The sequence below is a fragment of the Ambystoma mexicanum genome, chromosome 12, assembly GCF_040938575.1.
Source record: "Ambystoma mexicanum isolate Mex_15411 chromosome 12, UKY_AmexF1_1, whole genome shotgun sequence".
NCBI lineage: Eukaryota > Metazoa > Chordata > Amphibia > Caudata > Ambystomatidae > Ambystoma > Ambystoma mexicanum.
The window spans coordinates 226,641,906-226,663,779 of record NC_090936.1 but is presented as its reverse complement, the minus strand read 5'-3'; the positions used below and the strand labels follow the sequence as shown (position 1 = coordinate 226,663,779).

Genomic DNA, 21,874 nt, shown 5'->3' with positions numbered 1-21,874 from the left:
AATCCGTGGTGTGTATTTGTACAAGACTGAAACAACTGTCATGGGAATTGGCAGTGTTCAGAAAGAAGATCCTGCTGTTCAGAATTTTATTCCTCCGATCTATAAGGTGAAAGTACAAATAAGGGAGTCAACAGCCTCAATCAGAAAATCCCAGACCCTGGCCTACAAAGGAAATTCAAAAAATGGCCAGAATGACAAGAATGTATGGGACAGCAATATTCTTACCCCGGAAAGTCGGGTCACAGAGGATATGTGGGAAGTGCTGATGACGCCTCACAAGATGTTATTAGAGGGGATTGCTACAATGGCCGAGAGAATGGTACCTGCATTGGAATGGAATGGAACTAGTAAATAATTATATAAAAATAAAAATAATTGTATGCCAATTTAAGAAAGAAAACAAGAAAAGAAAAGAAAAGACAAAAAGAAAAAGACTCTTGCTATTAATTAGGAGTCATAATTTAGCATATTATTGTGAAATGGGAGGGCGAAAAAGGAAAAGGAAAAAGCAAAAGCCCCAATTGGAGTTTAAAATGCTCAGATGCACGAAATAACCCATTAGGCTGACTGAGCCACAGAAAAAGGTTAACCATTAAGCAAGGAGTTCAAAAAGTGAACCAAGCTTACCTAACACCGGCAACAGCTAATGTCCTGGAATTATCCTCAGATGGAAAAACAGGTGGAGAAATGCACTCGAACTGTCCAGAACTCCACTATAGACCGGAGACTCGCGTCTGAGACTCGGCACTGTTTGAGCCTTTAAAGATCCAAACCAGTATTCTACATAATCCCACGTGATCTTATTAGGCGTCTCGCTGTGTTCTATTAAGCGTCCTCACGCTGAATAGCAGCTGACGGACGCTTGCTCCTTGCTCATCAAGGGAAGCACTGAAATTGCTGACCACTCAGGAGCGTGTCAGATTACACACGTTAGCCTCCAGAGTCTACTGCTCTCACTTCTGCGGCTTGGAGGAAACACAATAGTTTTACCTCAGCCACTATTGCATGCACGGGCTTCACTGTCCAATTAGGACTCTCACTGAGTCGCAGCTGGCAGTCGCTTGTGGCAAAGAGTATATGCAGCTTGTACTCCTTGCTCATCAAGGGAGGCACTGCAGTTACTGACTGATCAAGAGTGTGTGAATAAATACACGATAACCTCCAAAGTATACTACTCTCATTTCTACAACTTGGAGGGAACACTGTAGTTTTTTTTCTGCCCCTATTACCTACACGGGCTTCGCAATCCAATTAGTCAGGCGACCACATGTTATTACATCATAGCAAATGGCACAGCCATGGCAATTTCATGCATAATGGCCTACCAATTTCTAGGACTAGATTTTAGAGCAACCCTCGCCCTACAAACGTGCAGACTGCATCTGGGAAAAGGCAAATTATGTATAGTGCCCTTATAGAATTACAAGATGATGAGAAGATGTATTAGTACCAAAGGGCCATGTCCCAGTATGGTGGTGGTATACCAACAGTCTCCTATATGGGATTTCTCCAGTGGGTGTATCAGCCATATTAGGTGCCTGTGTGCCAGGGTTCTAAAGTATTAAGTCCCTCTGTCAGTGCTTTTAAATTGAAAATCCATAATTCCTCTTTGCAGGCTAGATTTTTTTAAAGTTGTGTCAGATTTTGACCGAATACCTTCTCCACACAAAACCATTCCATCTGTAACACACGTCAGACTGTTCACATAGGCTCAGTGATACTGGTGAATGAGGTTGGGGTGTTATAAAGGTTTGGGTGCTGTGGTAGCGTGGAAAAGGGGAGTAGGAGGGAAACACTGGGGAAGAGCGTTTGAGAGTGTGTGGAAGAGTGTTTGAGAGTGGGTGGAAGAGTGTTTGAGAGTGGGTGGAAGAGTGTTTGAGAGTGGGTGGAAGAGTGTTTGAGAGTGGGTGGAAGAGTGTTTGAGAGTGTGGGGAAGAGTGTTTGAGAGTGTGTGGAAGAGTGTTTGAGAATGTGTGGAAGAGTGTTTGAGAGTGGGTGGAAGAGTGTTTGAGAGTGTGTGGAAGAGTGTTTGAGAGTGTGGGGAAGAGTGTTTGAGAGTGTGGGGAAGAGTGTTTGAGAGTGTGTGGAAGAGTGTTTGAGAGTGTGGGGAAGAGTGTTTGAGAGTGTGTGGAAGAGTGTTTGAGAGTGTGTGGAAGAGTGTTTGAGAGTGTTAGCGGGTGAGCAGGATGGTTTCTAGTTCTCCCATCACAGTCTCTGAAGAGGAATAGGACGATGTATTTACGAACACCCAGTGACTTTGGTATAACGTCCTTTCATCGCCAGGCTTTTAAAAGTCTGCCTTTTAAACGAGGAGAAAATTACGAATAAGGTTATCGAATTTATTTTGAGGGGGGGCACATACAGTGTTGGGGGGGGTTCATGAATAGTTAAAAATAGGTGGTGAAGAGGGTGTTTGGGGCAAACCCCCCAAAAACAATTTGATGAACTTTTTTGTAATTGTCTCCTCGTTTAAAAGGCAGACGTTTAAATCCTGACAATGAAATAGCATAGAACCGTGACATTGGGCCTCATTAGGAGCCAGGCGGTAAGGGGTTTACAGCGCCGACCCTTACCGCCTGATTCCGAGGTCCCTTAGCGCCATGGAGGATTTAACACCTGCTTTTAGCAGGTGTTAAAATCCATGGCGCTAAGGGACCATGTTGTTAATTACGCCACCGTAATTTACGGTGGCGTAATTAACGCCTTCCCCACTCCCATTATGCCCTATGGGGCAAAAATGGGAATGGGGAAGGGTAAATGGGGATTGGGGACTTACCGCCCCGCCAACCTCGGAATGGGGCGGTAAGTCCGCCAACCACCATGGCGTAAACGTAGTTTAAGCCATGGTGGTAAAGGTACGACCCAGGCGGTAACTTACCGCCTGGGTCGTAATGAGGCCCATTCTATCACATGCAGAGAAGAAAATGTTCCGTGAAACAAATACTGAATCTGGAGACACCAGTTGTGTAGTAAATACTACTTTAAAGAGGTACAGACATTCAGTTTGTATAATTCAAAATGCCAAGTGAAGACATACCCCAGTTTCTCAGGTTTTTGCATTTTAGCAATCTTCTTTTTGGTTATCAGTTAACTTCCTGCAGAAGCCCTTGCCGATGCATTTCGGACTGAAAGTCCTTCTTCAGGGCGGGCTCTAGTCGCTCTGTCCCTTTCATCTGGTTGAGAACCGATGGCTGTCATCGGCACGGCGGCACTCGTAGCGGCGCTACGCTTCTTCCACTCCAAACCCATTCTATCACTCTCACTCACTCATCTACGTGCCAACTTCACAACCCAGGTATCCACACATTCTGCCACTCTTTCACTGACACATCTGCACAAATTCACTCCCTTCATCTAAGAGAGAGAGCCTTTGGGTGGGTTGGTAGATGTGTGTGTCTGTCCACATTCGTGAAAGTGTGTGTGTGTGTGTGTGTGTGTGTGTGTGTGTGTGTGTGTGTGTGTGTGTGGGTATGTGTATGCCTGTGTGTCTGCACACAAATGTGTAAGCGTGAGTCTGTGAAAGCATGTGCTTCAGATGGCGAGTGTGTGCGTTCATCTGAGTGTGCATGTCCTCAGTAAATGAGGGATTCAATGCCTGAGTGAGGCAGCAATTGTTTGTGCTTGTACTTGAAGATCGATGATGTTCCACAAAATGAGCCCTCTGACCCTATGCATCACCGTCCCTTGTTACTTGTCCTGTAGGAATAGTCGAAAGAAATCCCTATATTTTCTGACTATGCATAACCCGAGCAATCCACTAGAGGGTGGCAGACCTGCAACCTCCATTTGCTGATTTCAGAAATATAGTGCTTGTGCATTGTTTCCATGCAAGTTCTCAAAACACTATGATCTTGAGAATGCTGCTTGAACAGCCAATCAGTCGGGAGGGGCCCTGGCACCCATCAATATATTCCATAAGCTGTGTAGAAGCAGATGATAGTTTGATGAGTCTATGTCATATTTTCGTTTTTTGTAGGTCGCCTAACAACATTTTTTTGCCCCCCACCCTCATCCTCTCTGGTGGGATTTGTTCCAAATTGGGGGGTTTCAGCTCCAAATCCACCCCCCCTCAGTCCCTGCCGCCTCCCTCCCCACACAAGATTTACACTTAGCCAAACACATGCAACATACACACACACTTACCCATTCTCCCGTGATGGGGCTTCCAGGTCCTGGTGTGCCTGTCACCCCCTGCGTGAACTCATGTGTGGCAGGGGTATGACAGTTTGATTTAGGAAGACCACTCTGTGTGGTCACAAAGCGTTCTTTCTAATTTTGGTCTCTCTTCTATTCGATGAATAGAAAAACACCTTTTTACTTAATACAATTTTGGAACCCCTCCAACCTATTTCTCATCTGGTAAGGCAGAGTGGTCTAAAGCCTGATTGTAGACCCTCTTGAGTTGGCACCGTCCAATAGATCAGGCTAGTTAAGCTGTGTTCATTCTCCGTAGTGCGACTGTCACATTTCTCGCTAAACCTGAAGGTCTAGGGGGTTCACTCTAAATTGGGAGGGGTAATCCAGATGTGGACTCCTTGCTTTCTGTGCCTAGAGGATCACACCTTTCCTTGCTTGATGATGCCCCGCAGGTCAGAAACACGTGTCTGGGAGTACTGTTCCCTTTTTCAGAGGATATGATGATATTATATGATAGGTTATTTATAACGCACTTAATACACAGAGGTTTCTAAGCGCGGACCCGGGAATCGAACCTATGGTGCTCTGTGACGTCTTGCCTTCAAGGCTAGCACGTTGCCCATTAACTAGGCACGACAGACTGATATGCAAATGTAATTTACTCCTTTGGTAAGACACAGTCGGCTAAAGTAGGTTTGTAAAAGCTTGTGTTGGGGCCTCTTCACACAGAACAGACTATTTAAGCCGTGTTCACTCTCGGTAGAGGGGCTGTAAACCTTTTTTGTCTAATCTGTAGACCTGTGCCAAGCATGATGGCTGAACTGTTTTGTCCTGATTCCCATGCGTGATTCACAACGGCGCAATCCCATTGGAAAACACTCTGTGACTCAGACCCTTTGTCTGCATAGATATGTTGCTCCTCAAATGTACCCATACACATAGTGGCTATGGATGCACCAAATGTTTTGCCCCATGCGCATACTTTTTAATTGGGCAAAAATATATTTCTTAAAAATGAAATAGAGGCTCATTACAGGGTAATTCTGGCGGGATGCCGGCAACCCTGCCTTACAGTCTCTGGCACCTGATCTCCTGGTATTACCGGGATATTACGGGGGGCGTAGTGAAGGTAAGTAACCATTCCATTGGCATAGGATGTGATTGCCCAATTCAGGCATTTATCTGCTGGTAGGGCCCTGATCTTTCAGCTGCTCAGCACTGGCGGGAGATCCGTGGGCCAATCGGTAGACTTGTTTTTTGCCGGTCCATAAATGCCAGTGCCAGAATTACCGGCATTTGTTCCAACATTTATTCCAGACTGGCAAAGACGTAATAAGGGCCATAGTTTTGTACTAATACCAATTCTGCTAATTCTAACGCGAACTCTCTAAGTGTTGTAGTTGGTAATTCTCTTCTTTCTATAGTTTCAAAGGTGAAATCAAGAGCTTCATTCAGTGGGATATCAGAATATATGATATGATATGACATGATATGGCATTTATATCACGCCTATACACAAGTGTTTATTTTGGACATTTGGTGATATCAAACCGTCCTGCATATTAGTGGATGGTGATCCCTCGATGATAGAGGTCATATCCTATGAGTATGTAACATATGAAGTCAATTGTGGTACAAATAATTTGAGAAAAAGTATGTGTGCACAAAGGAGATCTAATATCCAAGACAATTGGACCCCTGGGGGAGTTCTCACTATTTTTGTGCATGTTTGGTAGACTTTAAAAGGCCGGGAAAGTTGATCTTCTTCAAAAAGAAAAAAACTTTTATTTTTACTGATCTGTCTCTGGGAATTAGGACTTAGTATCCCAGTGTGGAGCATTCCATATTGGGTTGTCTTTCTTGGTTTTTCTGGGAATCTGGACTCTGTAACCCAGAATGCAGAGTGCCACACAGGGTTGTCTTCCTTAGTTCACTTTGGGAATCAGGGCTCAGCATCCCAGTATACAGGGTGATGCAAAGGCTTGTCTTTCCTAATTTGGTCTGTCAATTAGGAATAGGTATCCCGGTATGCAGAGTTTCATAAAGGGTTGTCTTTCCTAGTTTGCTTTGGGAATAATGACTTCTTATCGCAGTATGTAGCAGTCCACATGTGGTTGTATTGCCCATTTCACTCTGGCAATCAAGACTCAGTATCCCACTATGCAGCTTGCCACATAGGGATGGCTTTCTCATTTAGCATTGAGAATCTGAAGTATCCCAGTATGCAATGTTTCTCACAGAGTTGCCTTTGCCAGTTCGCAATTGGAAAAAGGATGCAGGATTTACTGTTGGAATGTCTCTCACTTTACTTCTTTTCCAAGGTGCTTTGGCCTCCCACTCTAGGTTCCTATGTCTTAGTTTATTGTTCGCACTTCTACAGCACTCATTTTTACTCTCGGCTGAAACTTCCCTTTTCCCACCACTTTGATGTTGCTCTCTACCCTTACTATGAGGGTGGATGCAGGTCTGCATCTTCTCTCCTCTGCCTGTACCCTTGTGATCATCTTCTCCCTGTCTCTAATTTCTCCACATGTTCCGCAAGTTTGTCTCCCTCTCTGGATCTTCCCTGGTTTCTACAGCAACTAAGCAATTCTATTTGTGTTCCCTCTTCCTCCATCAATGGTATACATCACCCAGCTGCCACGCCACGCAGTGTCTTTTCCAAGACAGCACAACGACACCCCCTAAGTGTCTGAGATGCTTTCAGGTTAATGTGGTGCCGTCACATGACCATGACCTATTCTTCCTTCTACCTCATAACGGTCACTTCATCACAAAAGAAAAATGATAAATCTTCTGATGTTGAGAAATAGTAGTAGGATGTGTTTGGGTGTCTTTTATAATGGGTGTGTTCAGGTTACAATGAATGCATGTAAAAATAGCAGCAAAATGGCTCCTGACAGTTGGGTAAGAATGGTAACGCAAGCCACTAAAGGCTAATCAAATTCTACAGTTGTTGACTTATGTTTACTAATTCTATCCCTTTAACCACAGGCTGGAGACAAATGGACATTGGCAGATCAGTGCCATACTGTGACCTGCTTAGCAGATGGTCAGGCAGTTATGGAAAGTCGAAAGGTCAATTGTGAGAAGATGCCAAAGCCTATTTGCCATAATAATCTCCCTGCTATCAAAGTTGAAGAGACCTGCGGCTGCCGATGGACATGCCCCTGTAAGTGCTATATCATCTATTTTAATTTACCTTCATAATTATATTCCGCTGCTCAGAACTTCAGCCGTGACGATCGATGGATGACCTTGATCATGGAACTGCTTTAGCAAACATCCAAAATGTCGTCGATCGACTGTTATGTTGTGTTTTATTTATTGCAATGTACAAACCCTCTCTGGTGGACATCCTGGTCTTACAAAGAAACACATGTTAGGAAATGCTATCCTGTGACCACCTTGGAAAAAGCAGGTATTTATGGCTCTCTAAAGGCAGAACGTTTCTCAGCAGCTGGATGGCTTTTTTTTGTGTTGCAGAAGTGAGTTTGGTCTACTATCTCTCGAGCCAAGAGTTATGTGGAAAATGTTAACCAACTACTCTAAATTGCTGTCCCCGCCGAACAATTCTTTGTATACAGATTTAGGTGCTACTCTTCAAACCCTGTCTGTTTTCTCCATTAAAAAGTTGTATGATAACATGTGTGAACTTCTATCTAGAATAGATTTAGACTCTGAGGAATATAATATATAATCATGTGAAGACAAAAAAGAAGTAGCACAAATTGGATTGGAGGAGAACACTAGAACAGCGTAGCACCTACAAGCTCTACAGGGATCATACATTTGTGGCAAAGAGAAGGGATCTACTTCCTAGGTATGTTTACTTCCGTGTAACGGCCACAGATCCATTTATTTGAGGTTCAGGCTCAATTTACTACATACTTCAGACTGCAAAGGCCTGAGACTCTCTCTTTCGATGCCAGCCCATTGTAGTCGATTGTGTTCACATAAAGGCGAAATGGAAACATTGAAACTTTTAATACTTTATGGACCCATAATTTCATCCTTAAGGCACTTGCACTTTGGCACCTTTGTACATATCCATTTCATAGATGCTGCCATGTTCCTGTGGATCCAATTGATGGAGCGACAGAGTGTAGACTTACTTTTAGATTTTCGAACTACTGCATGAGCAGATAGGAACTGTGCGAAAGGACCGAAAAAAAGTCTGACTTTACGAAAAGTCTGAAAATGTATACCACCAAATGTTCGAACACCAAAAGTTCGAAGCTTTGGTGGCATGCATTTTAGGTAAGTGGTCAGTAGAGTGAGCGGGGGTTTTGAGGGACACCCCTGCTGCACACCCGACAAAGGAAATAAAAAAAAACAGGGGCAGCGGGGGTGTCCCCCACAACACCCCGCTCTTTACAGTATAGTGAGCAGAGGTTGCGGGGAAAACCCCTGCAGCTGCCCGTAAAAAAAAAAAAAAAAAAAGAAAGAAAAGGCCCTTGCTGCGCCGGTTCCCGTTCACGGAAGTGAAAAGGAACTGGCGCCGCAGGGACACAGCGTAAAGAAAAGGTAAGTAGGGTTTGGTTATGTTGGGGTTGTGGGTGAGGGTGTGTTGAGGGTATGGGTGGGGGTGTGGGTATGTAGTGGTTTGCAGTGTATGTCCGCATGGGAAATGTAGGAACCTTTTGAGGTGCGTACATTTCTCATGCAAACTTTTCCATAACAGACTTTTCCGTGACGGAAAATCACGCAGATCCAGTAAATATGGTGACGGAACTTTCATGTGGCGGATTCTAATGAAATGCGACACTTCTATTAGTTTAGCAAATATTGTTTTATATGTGTGACTTTTATTGATATATTTTGTGTATGCTGGTATTAAATGATATTTAAGATTTTACATTGATTTTATTTTTTGATTTAAATTGTCTTATGTACGAATTTTCTTCTTTTTATGCATGAATTGTACAAGGTTTTTTAGTAAACCAAAACACAATAAAAACATTTAAAAAAAGAAGTGAGCACATTATGAAAAGAAAGCCATTCCATTGATTCCATTTTTAAGCCGCGGTATAAGGATAAAGAAGCTATACACTGAGCAACGTGAAGGTCTGCGGCGGTAGTTCAGGCAATAATAGATGTGTCTGTGGCATGTTATGATATGATATGATATGATATGATATGGCATGGGATGGCTAGTGAGTCCAAAGAGTGCCTTTCCTTCATCCAGTTAGGCGATGGTTGGCAGTGCAGAAAATGTAGGGATGATATGATATGATAGTTTATTTATATAGCGCCTATACACAATGTGTTTCAAAGCGCTTCAAGGAGGGAGGGGACATAGGAAAAATACAGTTACATTCAGCAAAAGTCCTTGAAACAATACAGAATGTGAAAAAACTATCATAATAGGCCTGTCGACATTTCTTATAGTGCAAGTGCATAGAACGAGTAAGGCAAGAGGTAATGGAAAGGGAGGAAAACAGAGCAAGCAGTAACATTACTAAGTCTGACGACAATTTACGCAGTGCAGGTGGTAACAAGAGGCGGGGTGGGAGGGGGGGCAAGTGGAAGGAGGGGGGGAAGGAGACCAAGACACGCTACTGAGCAAAAAGTCGGTGACAAATTGAAAAGTAGGGGTGGGTGATACCATTCTGTTTCCAGGATTTAAGCGGAGCTCAGGTTCAGGCACTCTGTGGCGACTGCAGGAGATTGCTGGATCTTTGCAGGAGCCGTGGGATTCTGGTATTGCCATAGGGCAAATGCACTGAGATTGAGGTGTCAATGTCTACGGTCCGCATTTTGCGGTGTGCAGAGGATCCCAGATGCAGTCGTTGCCATCACTGCCAGCTCTCATCTGAGCATCATCACATCCTTATGGCCTTTGCACGATACTGGCAGAACGTGTGCCAGCTTTTAGAAAGAGTGCATGCAGTATTCCAAATGTGCATGCCATGTTTAAACACCATTTTTAACTTCCATGAGTTTTTGGAGGCTGGAAATGCAGTGCATGTTACCGCTGTTGTACCGGGTCAAATAATGCACAAAAGGTCCAGTATTGACTAGTCTGTGCATTTCATGGCAAAGGGAGTGAGAAAGTGGGCACCCAGGATGGCCAACCTTTCACCCCCAATGCGGGCCCTGCAGCATGTTGTATCATATCCTCGCGCATTGCGTTCCTTTTTAGAACAGGTGCGTCCTTTGCATTTTCAGTCTAGAGAAAAAGAGCCAAAGGGAATTTATTCTAAAAGAAGGGGCCACATGTGTTCATTTACCTAAAACCCCACTGCAAATATGCAACCACTGCAGCAAGCAAAACATTATGTAACTTATGATGTATATACACACACACTGGATAATGTTCACTGATCCTCTGGACGCAAAAAATCACCTGCACGTCCCAAAGGTCTTGTCCCAGAGCGATCTGTCACAGACTCATATCAAAATGTTCACTTTATGCCCAACTAACCACTTGGCTCACAAAGCACGTTCTCTGGCTCATGCTTTATAGCCCTTGGAGTGAGGTTAGGTTAACCATTGGGTATGTTTATCTTTCTCTCATTAAGAACCCGGGATCGTCCAAGCAGTAGGATTAGAGTAAAGCTGTGGTAGAATTTCATGCTCAATTAAAGGGAGTTAGGTTTGCATAGTTGTTATGAATGGAGAGATTTCTGCATTTCAACGGTGGGGTTCCTCATTGCAGAATATTAACCAAATCCCTCGACTGGAGACGTTCAGCAAGGAACGTCATTTGGGGGTTGTCAGGGGTCGTAGGTGCGACCGCTGTGGTCTCCCATGCTACCCTTGTGGACTTCCTTGCTACCCCTGTATTTTAAATCGAAGCTCCTGGGCACTGGATTAGCGGGGGCCTTGCCACACTAGATCCGGCGGGGGGAAGGGGGTCCGGCCCGGTCCTCACCCATTATGGTGAAGACTGGGTTGAGGCTTGCAGCGCAAGAAGGAAGCCCTCAGTAGGGTGAGTTGACAATGACATGTGACACGTGTCACATGCCACGTTCAGCTGCAAGACCTACTCCTCTGGCTTCCTCGCAGCTCATATACAGGAACCGGAAGCTTTCCCAGCTTCCTGGTTCCTGTTTGTGAGCAGAACAGAGGAGCCGAGGGTGGCCTGGAGTGACGGACCAAAGCTGGAAAAACAGGTAAGAAGGCTTTTTTAAATGTGATGTGTATTTTGCATGTGTGAAGTGTGTGTCAGATGTATGTATGTGCTATGGGTCAGTGAGTGGTGGGTAAATGAGATGAAATGTGATGGTGTGTGTGTTTGAATGTTCTGGGTGGGTGTGTGCCTGTGTGGAGAATGCAGCGAGAATGGATGTAAGAGAAGGAAGGTGAATGAGTGAGTGACTTGTGGGTGAATGAGTAGGAATGTAATGGTGTATGTTTGAATGTTCCCGGTGGAAACACAGGTGTTAGACGCATCTGAAGTACGTGTGCCACTGTAGAGGAGCAGTTACATGCCTGTGCAGGAAATCCCACCCCCCTACCTCCTATATGTTGGAGGCCTGAGTCTGTGCCATGTTTGACACCAGAAGTTGTGCCAATACTGCAGCAGATTTTCGTAAGAAGGTATCCACTGAGAAAACCCTATCGAATATATATCCCCAAATAGATGACAATCTGAAGGAGGAACTCCCTGAAGGAATATGAAGAGGATCGAAGAGAGGAGCAGAAGCTAGTGACGTCACAAGAAACATGCCTGATGCCCCGAGAATATTGGCTGAAGAGAATGCATGGATCTTGCAGAAACTGATGACGAAGTTAAGAATCGAGTAAACTTTCATATGCAAAATGAAGATTGCAAGTGTGCGATGTGCTGCAGAAAATCAACCGTTCAATAATTGTACAGACGCTGAAATGCAAGTAGACTAAGTCATCATAGAAGCTGGCTATATGTAGTGAATAGACTGCATGCAAAGCCGTTATTGTTTAGGAGCTGGACATCAGTGTCATGAATTTAGTAAGCCCAGACCCAGGGAGAGGAAAGGCAGAGAATTGTGTTGCAGCAAGAATAAGCTGAGATCATGAAAGCGCCTGGTGAGGCTGTCTGGCCTGGTATTAAAACTGAAGCAGCCATGGTCGGTTATCTATTCTTGAAAGCAGGGAATGTGCGAAGGATGAATCATCCCTTGTTAAGGTACAAAGAAAGAAACCCAAGAGTGCCAAGTTGTATTCATTTAAGACATTTAAATGCTGCTGAAGGGACCAAATCATGGTCTCTTGCTACGTGAGCCAAGGATGCAAATAGAGTTGAGCTTAGAGTCCTAGAACAACAGTAGTGTGTACCTGTACTCCCATATATTCCCACAGAGAAGGAAACATTGCAAGGCAAAGATGAAAGACAATCTTTATGGCAGAAGGCATTGGTGATGAGAGATGTTGGGCTAATTGCAGGAGGAGGTAAAGTCAAGTCCACCCCCTGGCACCTGGGTCTGAGCTTACGTGTTGCTAAGTGAACCGAATGTTCCAGACATGGCACGAGCATGCCAACCAATTGTAGGGGGCCATATAATGAAGGGCCTTATAGTTTGAAGACCAATGATAAACTGTGTACTTAATAGTGTTAAAGATGACATGTTTTAGAGTTAGGCATAATTTGTCCACTTAACAGTAGGCAGCCAATCACAATCCTTGATAGGTTTTCTATTATTTGCCACATAGTATGACGTCACCTCTGATGTATGTTTTGCATATAAGGATGTTTTTATGAGAAGATAGTCGAGAGCCTGAGCGAACGTCCGTTGATGTCCATTGTAACCTCCCTGTTTTAGATAATTCTTAATAAACAACATCTTTGCCATCTTCCTGAGTTGGTTTGATTATTTGGACTCAGAATTACTCTGTGATCCCATCCATTGCATGCACGTTACTAAAGGGCCATAAAATCACTATCACTTCCCAGGGTGTCACTTGGGAGCAGGGTCAAATGACATCACTTCCTGTTATGTCATCAGAAATCAAGTGTTGTGTGATGTCACTTCCACTATGCCTGGCATTTTGCTGAAATGACTTCCCTGTGCTCATGTACAGTGGAATTGCAAAACATGATGCCACTTCATCAGTTTGGTAAGGTAAAAGGACCAAGGGGGTACGTGATTTCTCTGGCACCTGAAAAGATGTTTTCCCAGCGGGATGGGCTGCAACACAATTTCTCCCCCTGGCCAGTTTGCCAGAGCCTGCTTAATTAATGCACACTCATTAGCCGCAAACAAATAAGAAATGTGCACTTTTATTGAAAACCATGACCCAAATTTTATATTTGTGACAGAAACTGGCCTTTCTGACTCGTTCGGCCCGGATACAGTCCAGGTTTTGCCTACTAGTTATGCTTTTTTGCATGTAGATAGGGACTCTCCACATCCAGGCGGTGGGTTAGCCTTGATATACAGGGCTACGTACACTTGCTCCCTACTGCCTGTGGCCTTAGATGCAGAGACTGAGTACATGTTAGTGAGGATTATCAAGAATACTTCCCTAGTTTGCCATTTTCTTTTGGTTTATCTCCCCCTTTCCTTCAATTTGCTGGTTTTTGAAAATGTCATTTCCGAGGTGGTTTGTCATCATTAAAATCTATGTGTACTACGGGACTTTAATCTCTGTGCGGAGGCAGAATCTAAACAGGGGTTAGTTCTTTTTAGATGGCATGAGTAATGTACTATTAGAACAACAGGTGCTCGGCCCTACCCATCTGAAAGGCCATACACCAGATCTTATTTTTGCTCCTCGGCAATCGATATGCGTCTTCCCCAATCATCCCTTAAAATGGTCAGACCATTGTGTGGTTCCTTTCAAATTCCAGGCAGCTGGAAATTTTGAACAGGGTAACTGCCCCACTAAAGTTTATCAAAGAAACTGGAAGAGAGCTGAGCCCACCAGTCTGACTACCAAAATGGTTTCCTACTATCAGGAGATGGAACGTGATTCCTGTCCCGGACCATCCGCTAGTGTCAGACTTAGTATTGCGTTCACCAGAGTGGCTAATGACTTAGCCCCATTTCAGTGGACCTTTAAACCAGCGCGTCCATCGGTCATTTGGTTTTCTGTGGAACTACGCCTATTCCGCCTGTCGGTTCGTCAAGCAGAGTGCAAGTGGAGAAGGCACTACGATCTGCATATGCAAGAAGAGTTTATAAAGCTATATGCCTCATACCATAAGGATCTTAAGGCAGCCAAATCGTTCTTTTTCACGACCTCTCTCAATCTGCAGTTAATCTACCCAAAACACTTTTTCAGATAGTGAAAGAGATCTCCAATCCAAGCATTACCCCGCTGCGTCTAGCTCACAGGCATTGTGCAATAATCTGTCTAGTTTGTTTATGAACAAAATCAAAACAATTTGTGCCGATATCTCGAATGTTAGGACGAGTAATCCTGTGAGCACTTTACCTAGACCTGTGCCCATGCAACCGCTATTGAATAGCATGGCAACCTGATCTTTTTCCCTTTTTGAGTATATCAATGTCCTAGATATCAGTCCTAGATATCAGTCGTGGGGTGGCAGGGCTGAAATCTGCATCACCTCTCTGTGATATTCCTCTGCACTTGTTTAAATCGGCTCGGAAAGCCATTAATTCCGCACTCACCTTTGGACAGATTCCAGCAGTGCTGAAGAAGGCTTTAGGGATTCTGCTATTGAAGAAGTCATCTCTGGATGTCTCTGTTTTTTCTAGTTACTACCCAATTTCACTGCTTTTAGATTATTGTGGATCCACATTTTTTCCAACCTTGTCATATCACCCCAGTTTCTTCCCAAACATCTAATGAGTCCCCCACTCATATACACCCTGTTCCGTCCTTAAGACATGATATCCAAAATTGCCCATCATTTTCTAAATCCTCAGGCTGTGTTGTAGCCCACCCATCAATATATCCCCATTTTCCCCTTTTCCCCAATCAGTCCATTAATACCATTCTTTTATTGTCCTTGTCAATGCTCAGGGGTAACATATCAGCTCCTCTTTGTTTGTTAGTATAAAGTATAAAAAGGTGCTTGCTGATGCAGAAGGTGAATGGCAAACTAGGGAAGTATTCTTGATAATCCTCACTAACATGTACTCAGTCTCTGCATCTAAGGCCACAGGCAGTAGGGAGCAAGTGTACGTAGTCCTGTATATCAAGGCTAACCCACCGCCTGAAGCTTAACGGCTTAAAAACAGATGTTTTGATTATTTGTCCACCCACAGCCTCTGAGAGTTGGATGCTAGACTTCTGGCTGCTATTGCTGGGACCGTTGCCCGTCCCGGCGAGGGTAGTCAGGTACCTAGGTGTTCAAATATCATCTACCTTGGCTATGGAGAGCCAGATCAACGGAGTTTGTGGACTAGGCTTCTTTAAACTGAAACAGCTCAAGAAAGAAAGTCCTTCCCTTCATTCCTCAGAACCTCCATGTTCTGTTGGTTGCAGCCTGCCTTAATGGCAGTATTGATTACAGCAACAACATCTATCTAGCTCAGCCTGCTTATCTAATTCAACCTTTGCAGGTTCTGCAGAACGCAGCAGTTCATTTGGTCAGGGGTATTCCCTATGGCCACCACGTTACAGCAGCTCGTCAATCTCTACATTGGTTACCTATTTTGGCACAAGTCAAGATCAAGGCTCTGTGCATTATTCATCGAGCCTTGAATGGGAAGGGCTGCCTGACTATCCAGAATAACTTGCAGCGATCAATGGATGCAGCTTTACTGAAGGTACCAGATACCGCAAAGAAAGAGTAGGAGGTAGAGCTTTCTCTACTACTGGCCCAAAACGTTGGAACACTCTTCCGGTAACCTTATGGTGCAGCAAAGACTTTGAGCTGTTCAAGTGAAAACTAAAAACCCATCTGTTTATCTAATTGATGTCCCTCTTCCAGTAACTGTGCTGTGCCATGATGTCTTTGGTGATAGTACGCCAAAAAAATACATCATTTATTGATTGGTTGAGGGTTGTTTACTGCCCCCTCATCCATTTATATCACGCAGGCTTCAGGGTGGCCCTGGTTAAATGTCTTTGCTTGGAAGAAGGTCAATATTTGGTGTCCAACCATAAGATGCACGGCTCTCGAGCGTCTGAGGAGTCCCCTGAGGTTCACCACATAAACTTTTTGTATGGTACCTTGCCTTGGCATCAATGTGTGGCAGTGTGATATTACTCTTCAGCAGAGCCTGGCGAGGACACTGCCCTTCATGCGCCATATCTCAAGCATTTCTTCTTCTTGGTGGTGTGTTTCGGGGGGTTCTCCAGGGACTGCATGTCCGTTGGGTAGGACATTAGGTCATAAGCAACCCTTGTCTAGGATGCACCATTACATTGCATAAAGTCCCCCCTTCCTCCAACGGTGTTACGGCTCGGGGCACCACTGGAGCAGCAAGCAGAAGTGTGTCTACTGAGTGGAAAATGGCCAAAGCAAGACCCGGATGAGACACGTTTAAAAAAAAAAATCTTTCCATATGTTATGGCCAATCCTAGCATCAAATAATTACTAAAAAATCTTCTATATTTGTTTAACTTTAAAAATTTGATATTTTTAATTTCAACAAAGCAATAAAAAAAAACAAAAAAAACTAGTGAGCAGCAGAGCCGTTTTAGCGGCATGCAGTGCCACCTTGCTAGTGTGACATGGCAGGACAAGAGGAAGCAGAGCTCCAGTGGAACATGAGCAAAGTGAGGTGTCAATCGAAAGAGACCGCCGACTGCAGAAGAAGGCATAGTCAGGCTCTGGACAGGATGAGGAGTTAAGGTAGTGAGGATATTGGGCCAGAGAGCCATGGTGCATGTACGAGGTGGGGTTTAGCAAAATGGGGGCACGTGGCGGGAGAAAAGGTGAGAGGGCACGGTTGTGCAGACTGTGCTAATCAAATAGAGTAGCATGGCTGGGGGATAGAGGGAGCCACTGTCCCCTCGCTGATGTGTGTGCTTGGGGCATCGGCCGGGAGTTGAGTTGGCTGAAGCAAAAGGGGAGAGTGGCAAAAGAGTTCATGGTGGCCTGGCTCTGTAGAAAATGGATTCTGGGCCGTTACTGGCTAATAGTGCACTGATACTCTTGCTCTTTATTGGCTGGTCCTCCAAGAACGTTTGATGAAGTGTTTTTTATCGGGTATTATGCCAGGTGCACTTGGGGTCATCATTCAGGTTACAGCTTTAATTTGAGGCCTGGGCTAATGACTGCCAATGTTTATTGAAGACCCTTTACAGGCGAAGACAAGCACTCAGCCTGAAAATCATAAGATGGGCCATTTTGAAAGGATTTCCTGGAGAGAGATCATAGAGACCGAGCTGTACATTTGTTCTATGTCTCATGTCATGTGGGAGCGTGCCCATTATCTCTACCCGCATCAAATCCCGATGCAGGAGAAGTGGCTGGAATATACATTTGATTTCCACCTGTCTTCAGGCACCAGTTAGAAAAAGTGGAAGCCCTACAAGCTCATTGTGATGCCAACCACCGTGCACGTACATTGTCAACGTAACTAGCTCTTGTTTTGTGTCAGGGTTGTAAAAGGGCATGGGAACCTAGAACTTCCTGGATTCCCATGCCCTACCGGAGCACACTCAAAACTACACGGTGAGGACCTTGAACATGCTAGTGTTAGTGGTCATAGACCACTGTGCATTTGAACTTCAATTTAAAAGTCCCCCAACCCGTCCGTGCTGCAGCGTCCATCGCATTCTTGTGTGACTGTGCCAGACATGGAAATAGGACTAAAACTATAAACATGTTCTATTTGCATGGATTTCATTCGTCTTTATCCCCTTTGCAGGCATGTGCATGGGGAGCTCAACCAGACACATTGAGACATTTGATGGACTGGACTTCAAGCTGATTGGTAATTGCTCCTATGTATTATTCCAAGACCCGGAGCACAGCATGGAGGCAGTCCTCCACAGTGGGCCGTGCACTTCCGCCCCAAAGCAGAACTGCATGAAATCCATGGAAGTGAAGTACAAAGAAGAATCTGTGCAGCTCACGGATGAGATGAAGGTAAGAGTGTTGAGGGCACGCTGCCCCACCATGAAGCTTCCTGCATTTAGCTTCTTATTGTCTGGAATCGCACTATTCTTTATGTTGAATGAAGAGTGAGCCATTGAAGAGAGTCTGTGTACACATGAATGACATATAATAAGCCACACACAGTAATGACTGCAAGTTAACATTGAATACCATATACACAGGACTACTTGGGCACATCTCAAGATGATCATGCAGCCAGACACCATATCACCGGCACTTCTAACCAGCAAGCACCGAGAATTGCAAAACCCTAGGTGCCACTGTGCCACTGTGCCAGAGCCTTGCACTTCTGCACGGTTTGGGTTGATTACATCAAATCAAATTGGTCGTTGGGGAATTGGTCGATACATTTTACTATATATATATATATATATATATATATATATATATATATATATATATATATATAGTATCCCTAAACCCACTCCCCAAAAATATATGCAGCAAAATGTGCAAAAACAATTGTGACCAATTGGCAATTGGTACGCACAGTCATCTACCAACCCCCTTCCGCGCTACACTGGCTCGATCCCGAAAACTCGAGATTACATGCAATCAAGTTGAAACCCTCCCCACACACCCCTCCCTGCTCTTCCTCCTTTACTCCCGCATCTCCATCCCTCTCTTCTCGACCCTTGTCTTCCAGCCATAGATCCATCCATGTAATATGACATGCCTTCGTGCCGGGAGACCACTACGGTGAGAACTGCCACAGTAGAAAGGAAATGGCACAAAATGTCGCCCTCACAATTACGACGGCCGAAATGCCCGACTTTTTTTTTTTTAAAAACACCCCCTTTACACCACCTATATATGTAGTGGGGGTATGGGATATTATAGTAATATGTGGGGGGTGCAGGGGGTTTCCCCCACACATCTATGTGATGTAAAGGGGGTTTAATTAAAACATTAAAAAGTCGGCATTATCGTCCGTCGCAATTATGTGTGGTCGCAGTGATCACATAGATCCCAGTAGAACCCAAGTCACCACCCAACACGCGATCTTGCAGGGATGGCACCTTTACTAAGCCAACTCATATTCTTTTTTGCGATCTTTCAAGAGCAGAAATATTTCTTGTTCTGGCAATGCCAGTCTTCTTTCAGAGTGCAAAGGGGGTTAATTTACTCATCCCTCATTGGCTGCTCACACTCATGAACACTATGTTGCATAGGTCGCTTATCATTTGTTATTGATGATAATGTAGTGTATTATGATGTATGGCAAAGAATAGGGCGTCCACTGGGAGCTATTGGCTAAGGGCTGTTGACGCGGCTGGTGCCAAGGGGACGTTGATGCTGCTTCCTGGCACCCTGATCAATGTTTACCCGGAGGGGGGACAACTTTAAAAAAGGATACTTCCTCTATTCTTAACTGGCTCCTGCATGCAATGAGGTAGGGTCTTATTCACAATGTCAACCAGAAGTGATTTTTCCTTTTTATTGTCAACCTCTCCACAGCAGTGCCAACCCTTAGCTAAGTCCCTCCTGTATTATTCACTCAGCCCCTGGGCACAGTGCTCTCCACACAGGGGTGGACTGGCCTACAGGGACCTCTGCACCCTGGGTCTCTTTTGTGTGGTAACCTATTTCGAAATGTTCTCCTAGGAAAGGATTAGGGCACAGCCGCCATTTTAGCTATCTGGCTTCATATCTGTTGTGGCATGTACTGGGAGGGATGCCCCTATCCACAGAAAAACGCCTAGACTATGTTTTAAAGGTGAAATTCAATAAGAAATGACACCTGTAGTTGGCTATGCCAGGTCAGTTTGCAATGACAATATAATGAGTTCCTGTGATGATTAGGATAGAGTTGTGACCGTGTCATCTAAGGGATTGTGCAGACGCATTTGATTTCATAGATCTGAGCAATCAAAATCACTACAAGTTCTGGTGTACGGGCAGAGTGGTTTACGCTATTGTGCCTTCCTGATTCCTCTTTGAAGAATGGCAACTCCTCTACCCACTTGCCACCACCCCGCCGGCTCTACGTGGGCACAAAAGGAGAGGAAGTGCAGGTGTTGGAATTCTATCTACTCCCGCCCCCTCAGCCTCCTGGCCTCTACAGACCCAAGGAGTGTTGTGCACATATTCAAGCTGCTGGTGCTGCCTCGTCAGACAGTCGTGGATCACTAGTGACCAATGGCATTTGGGTCTTACAATGGCTTCTCCCCCACAATGACTTTGCCACTGTGTGTTTCTATAGAGGAAAGAGAAACCAACATTTAATGACAGAGCTGCTTTTGGCGTGCTGATGTTGGGAATGGAAACACCTGAGGGGAGGAAGTGGGTGATGGGAAGGACACATTTTGTGTGAAGAATGGGTTAGCGTGTTGGGGGAGGGGAGAGGGTCAGCAGACTGCAAGGTGCACATGTTTTCGTTTTGAGAGGTCGAGAATTCGGCATTTCTAAGGGTAATAAATCAAGGGCAGAACTGGTACTTTGTCTGAATCAAGGTCTCTGTGGACCGACGTAGAGGCTCCGCCCATCTCCACCGTCCAGCCATTTGCATATACTCCTGCACTGCATACCCCCATTAAAAACAAATCGAGATATTATGGATAGGGTGACCAGATTTATAAAGTAAAAAACCGGGACAAGGTAACTAACATAAAAGTAGGACTAACTCTTGAAAGTGGCTGTCAAGACACTACACTTCAGTAGCGTTTGGAGGAGAAGGGGGTTTAAGTGCTACTGTTTAAAGAAATACATATTATAATTCATTTATCATAAACAAACACTATCTTAAGTTGGCAAATGCAGCATTTCTTCAGTGCAAGATTGTGTATTCCTGCCTGCCAGCTATGAAGACCTACTTCCAAAAACCGGGATCACTGCAGTTTCCAAAGGAACATAATCTTGAGAAAGGGGGACAGGCACCAAATACCGGGACAATCCTAGCAAAACTGGGACATCGGGTCACCCTAATTATGGAGGACTGTAAACAGAAAAGTCTTACCTCAGTATTCAGCTGCAAAGAAGTGCACGTGCAAAATCTAAACTGCACGTGGACTTGATACATATGTCTCCGGCCACAAGTGCGGGGGTGGGGCTGGGGGAATGGGGTGGGGATCAGATAAGAGCTGTGGTCCTGTCTCCTGTTGCTAGTCTGAGCATTAAGAGCTCAGGAATGAAGCCATCCTAGAACATGATGGGGGAGAGAGAAACAAATGGGAAAGGAGGTTTTCTGCACAAATGCAGCCAGTTCCACTTCATGGGGAAAGGGACAGACAAAATGCTAGGCCACGTGTTCAAATGGGCAGGGTCACAGATGGTTGTGTGGAGAAAAGGGGTGAACCCTGAGCAGTGGAAAGGAATGCAGTGGCAAAGTGCCCTTTTGGCATAAGCATAAAAGGAAGAATAATGTGGATCATACAAACATGTAACAGGGGTAGTCGCCTAGGGAAAGGAGTGTACAAAAACATGAAAGAGAAAAAGAAAGGAAACAAAATTAGAAAACATGGATGAAAGAATGAATCTGGTAAAAGGATGAAATGGAATCTGGTAAAAGGATGAAATGTGCGGGCTAAAAGTTTGGATGAGGCAATTAATATGGAAACAAGGCAGAAGGTCTGATCTAGGGAGGTTGCATGGGGGTCTGTAGCTGCTGGTGTTATGAGTGTGTGAAATTAGCCAAGGCAGGGGTGGGAGTAGGATTGTCAGAGTTAAAGCAAATCAGTGTTGCCACTCACCCTCTTACAGTGCCAACAATATGCAACATCCGCGGCATATAGCTCTGCCGCCAGCTTTTAGTAGTTTGGTGTCACTAGGCAA

The 21,874-nt window shown here is 44.6% G+C and overlaps 1 protein-coding gene across 1 annotated transcript in view; it reads left to right on the top strand.

The window, feature by feature from the left end:
- Positions 1-21,874, top strand: part of VWF (von Willebrand factor) — a 1,005,270-nt gene that overhangs the window by 583,563 nt on the left and 399,833 nt on the right. The window contains exons 34-35 of the mRNA XM_069628335.1: positions 7,132-7,309; positions 17,853-18,073. Of these exons, the coding sequence (XP_069484436.1) occupies positions 7,132-7,309; positions 17,853-18,073 (399 nt within the window). The remainder of the gene's footprint in view (positions 1-7,131; positions 7,310-17,852; positions 18,074-21,874) is intronic.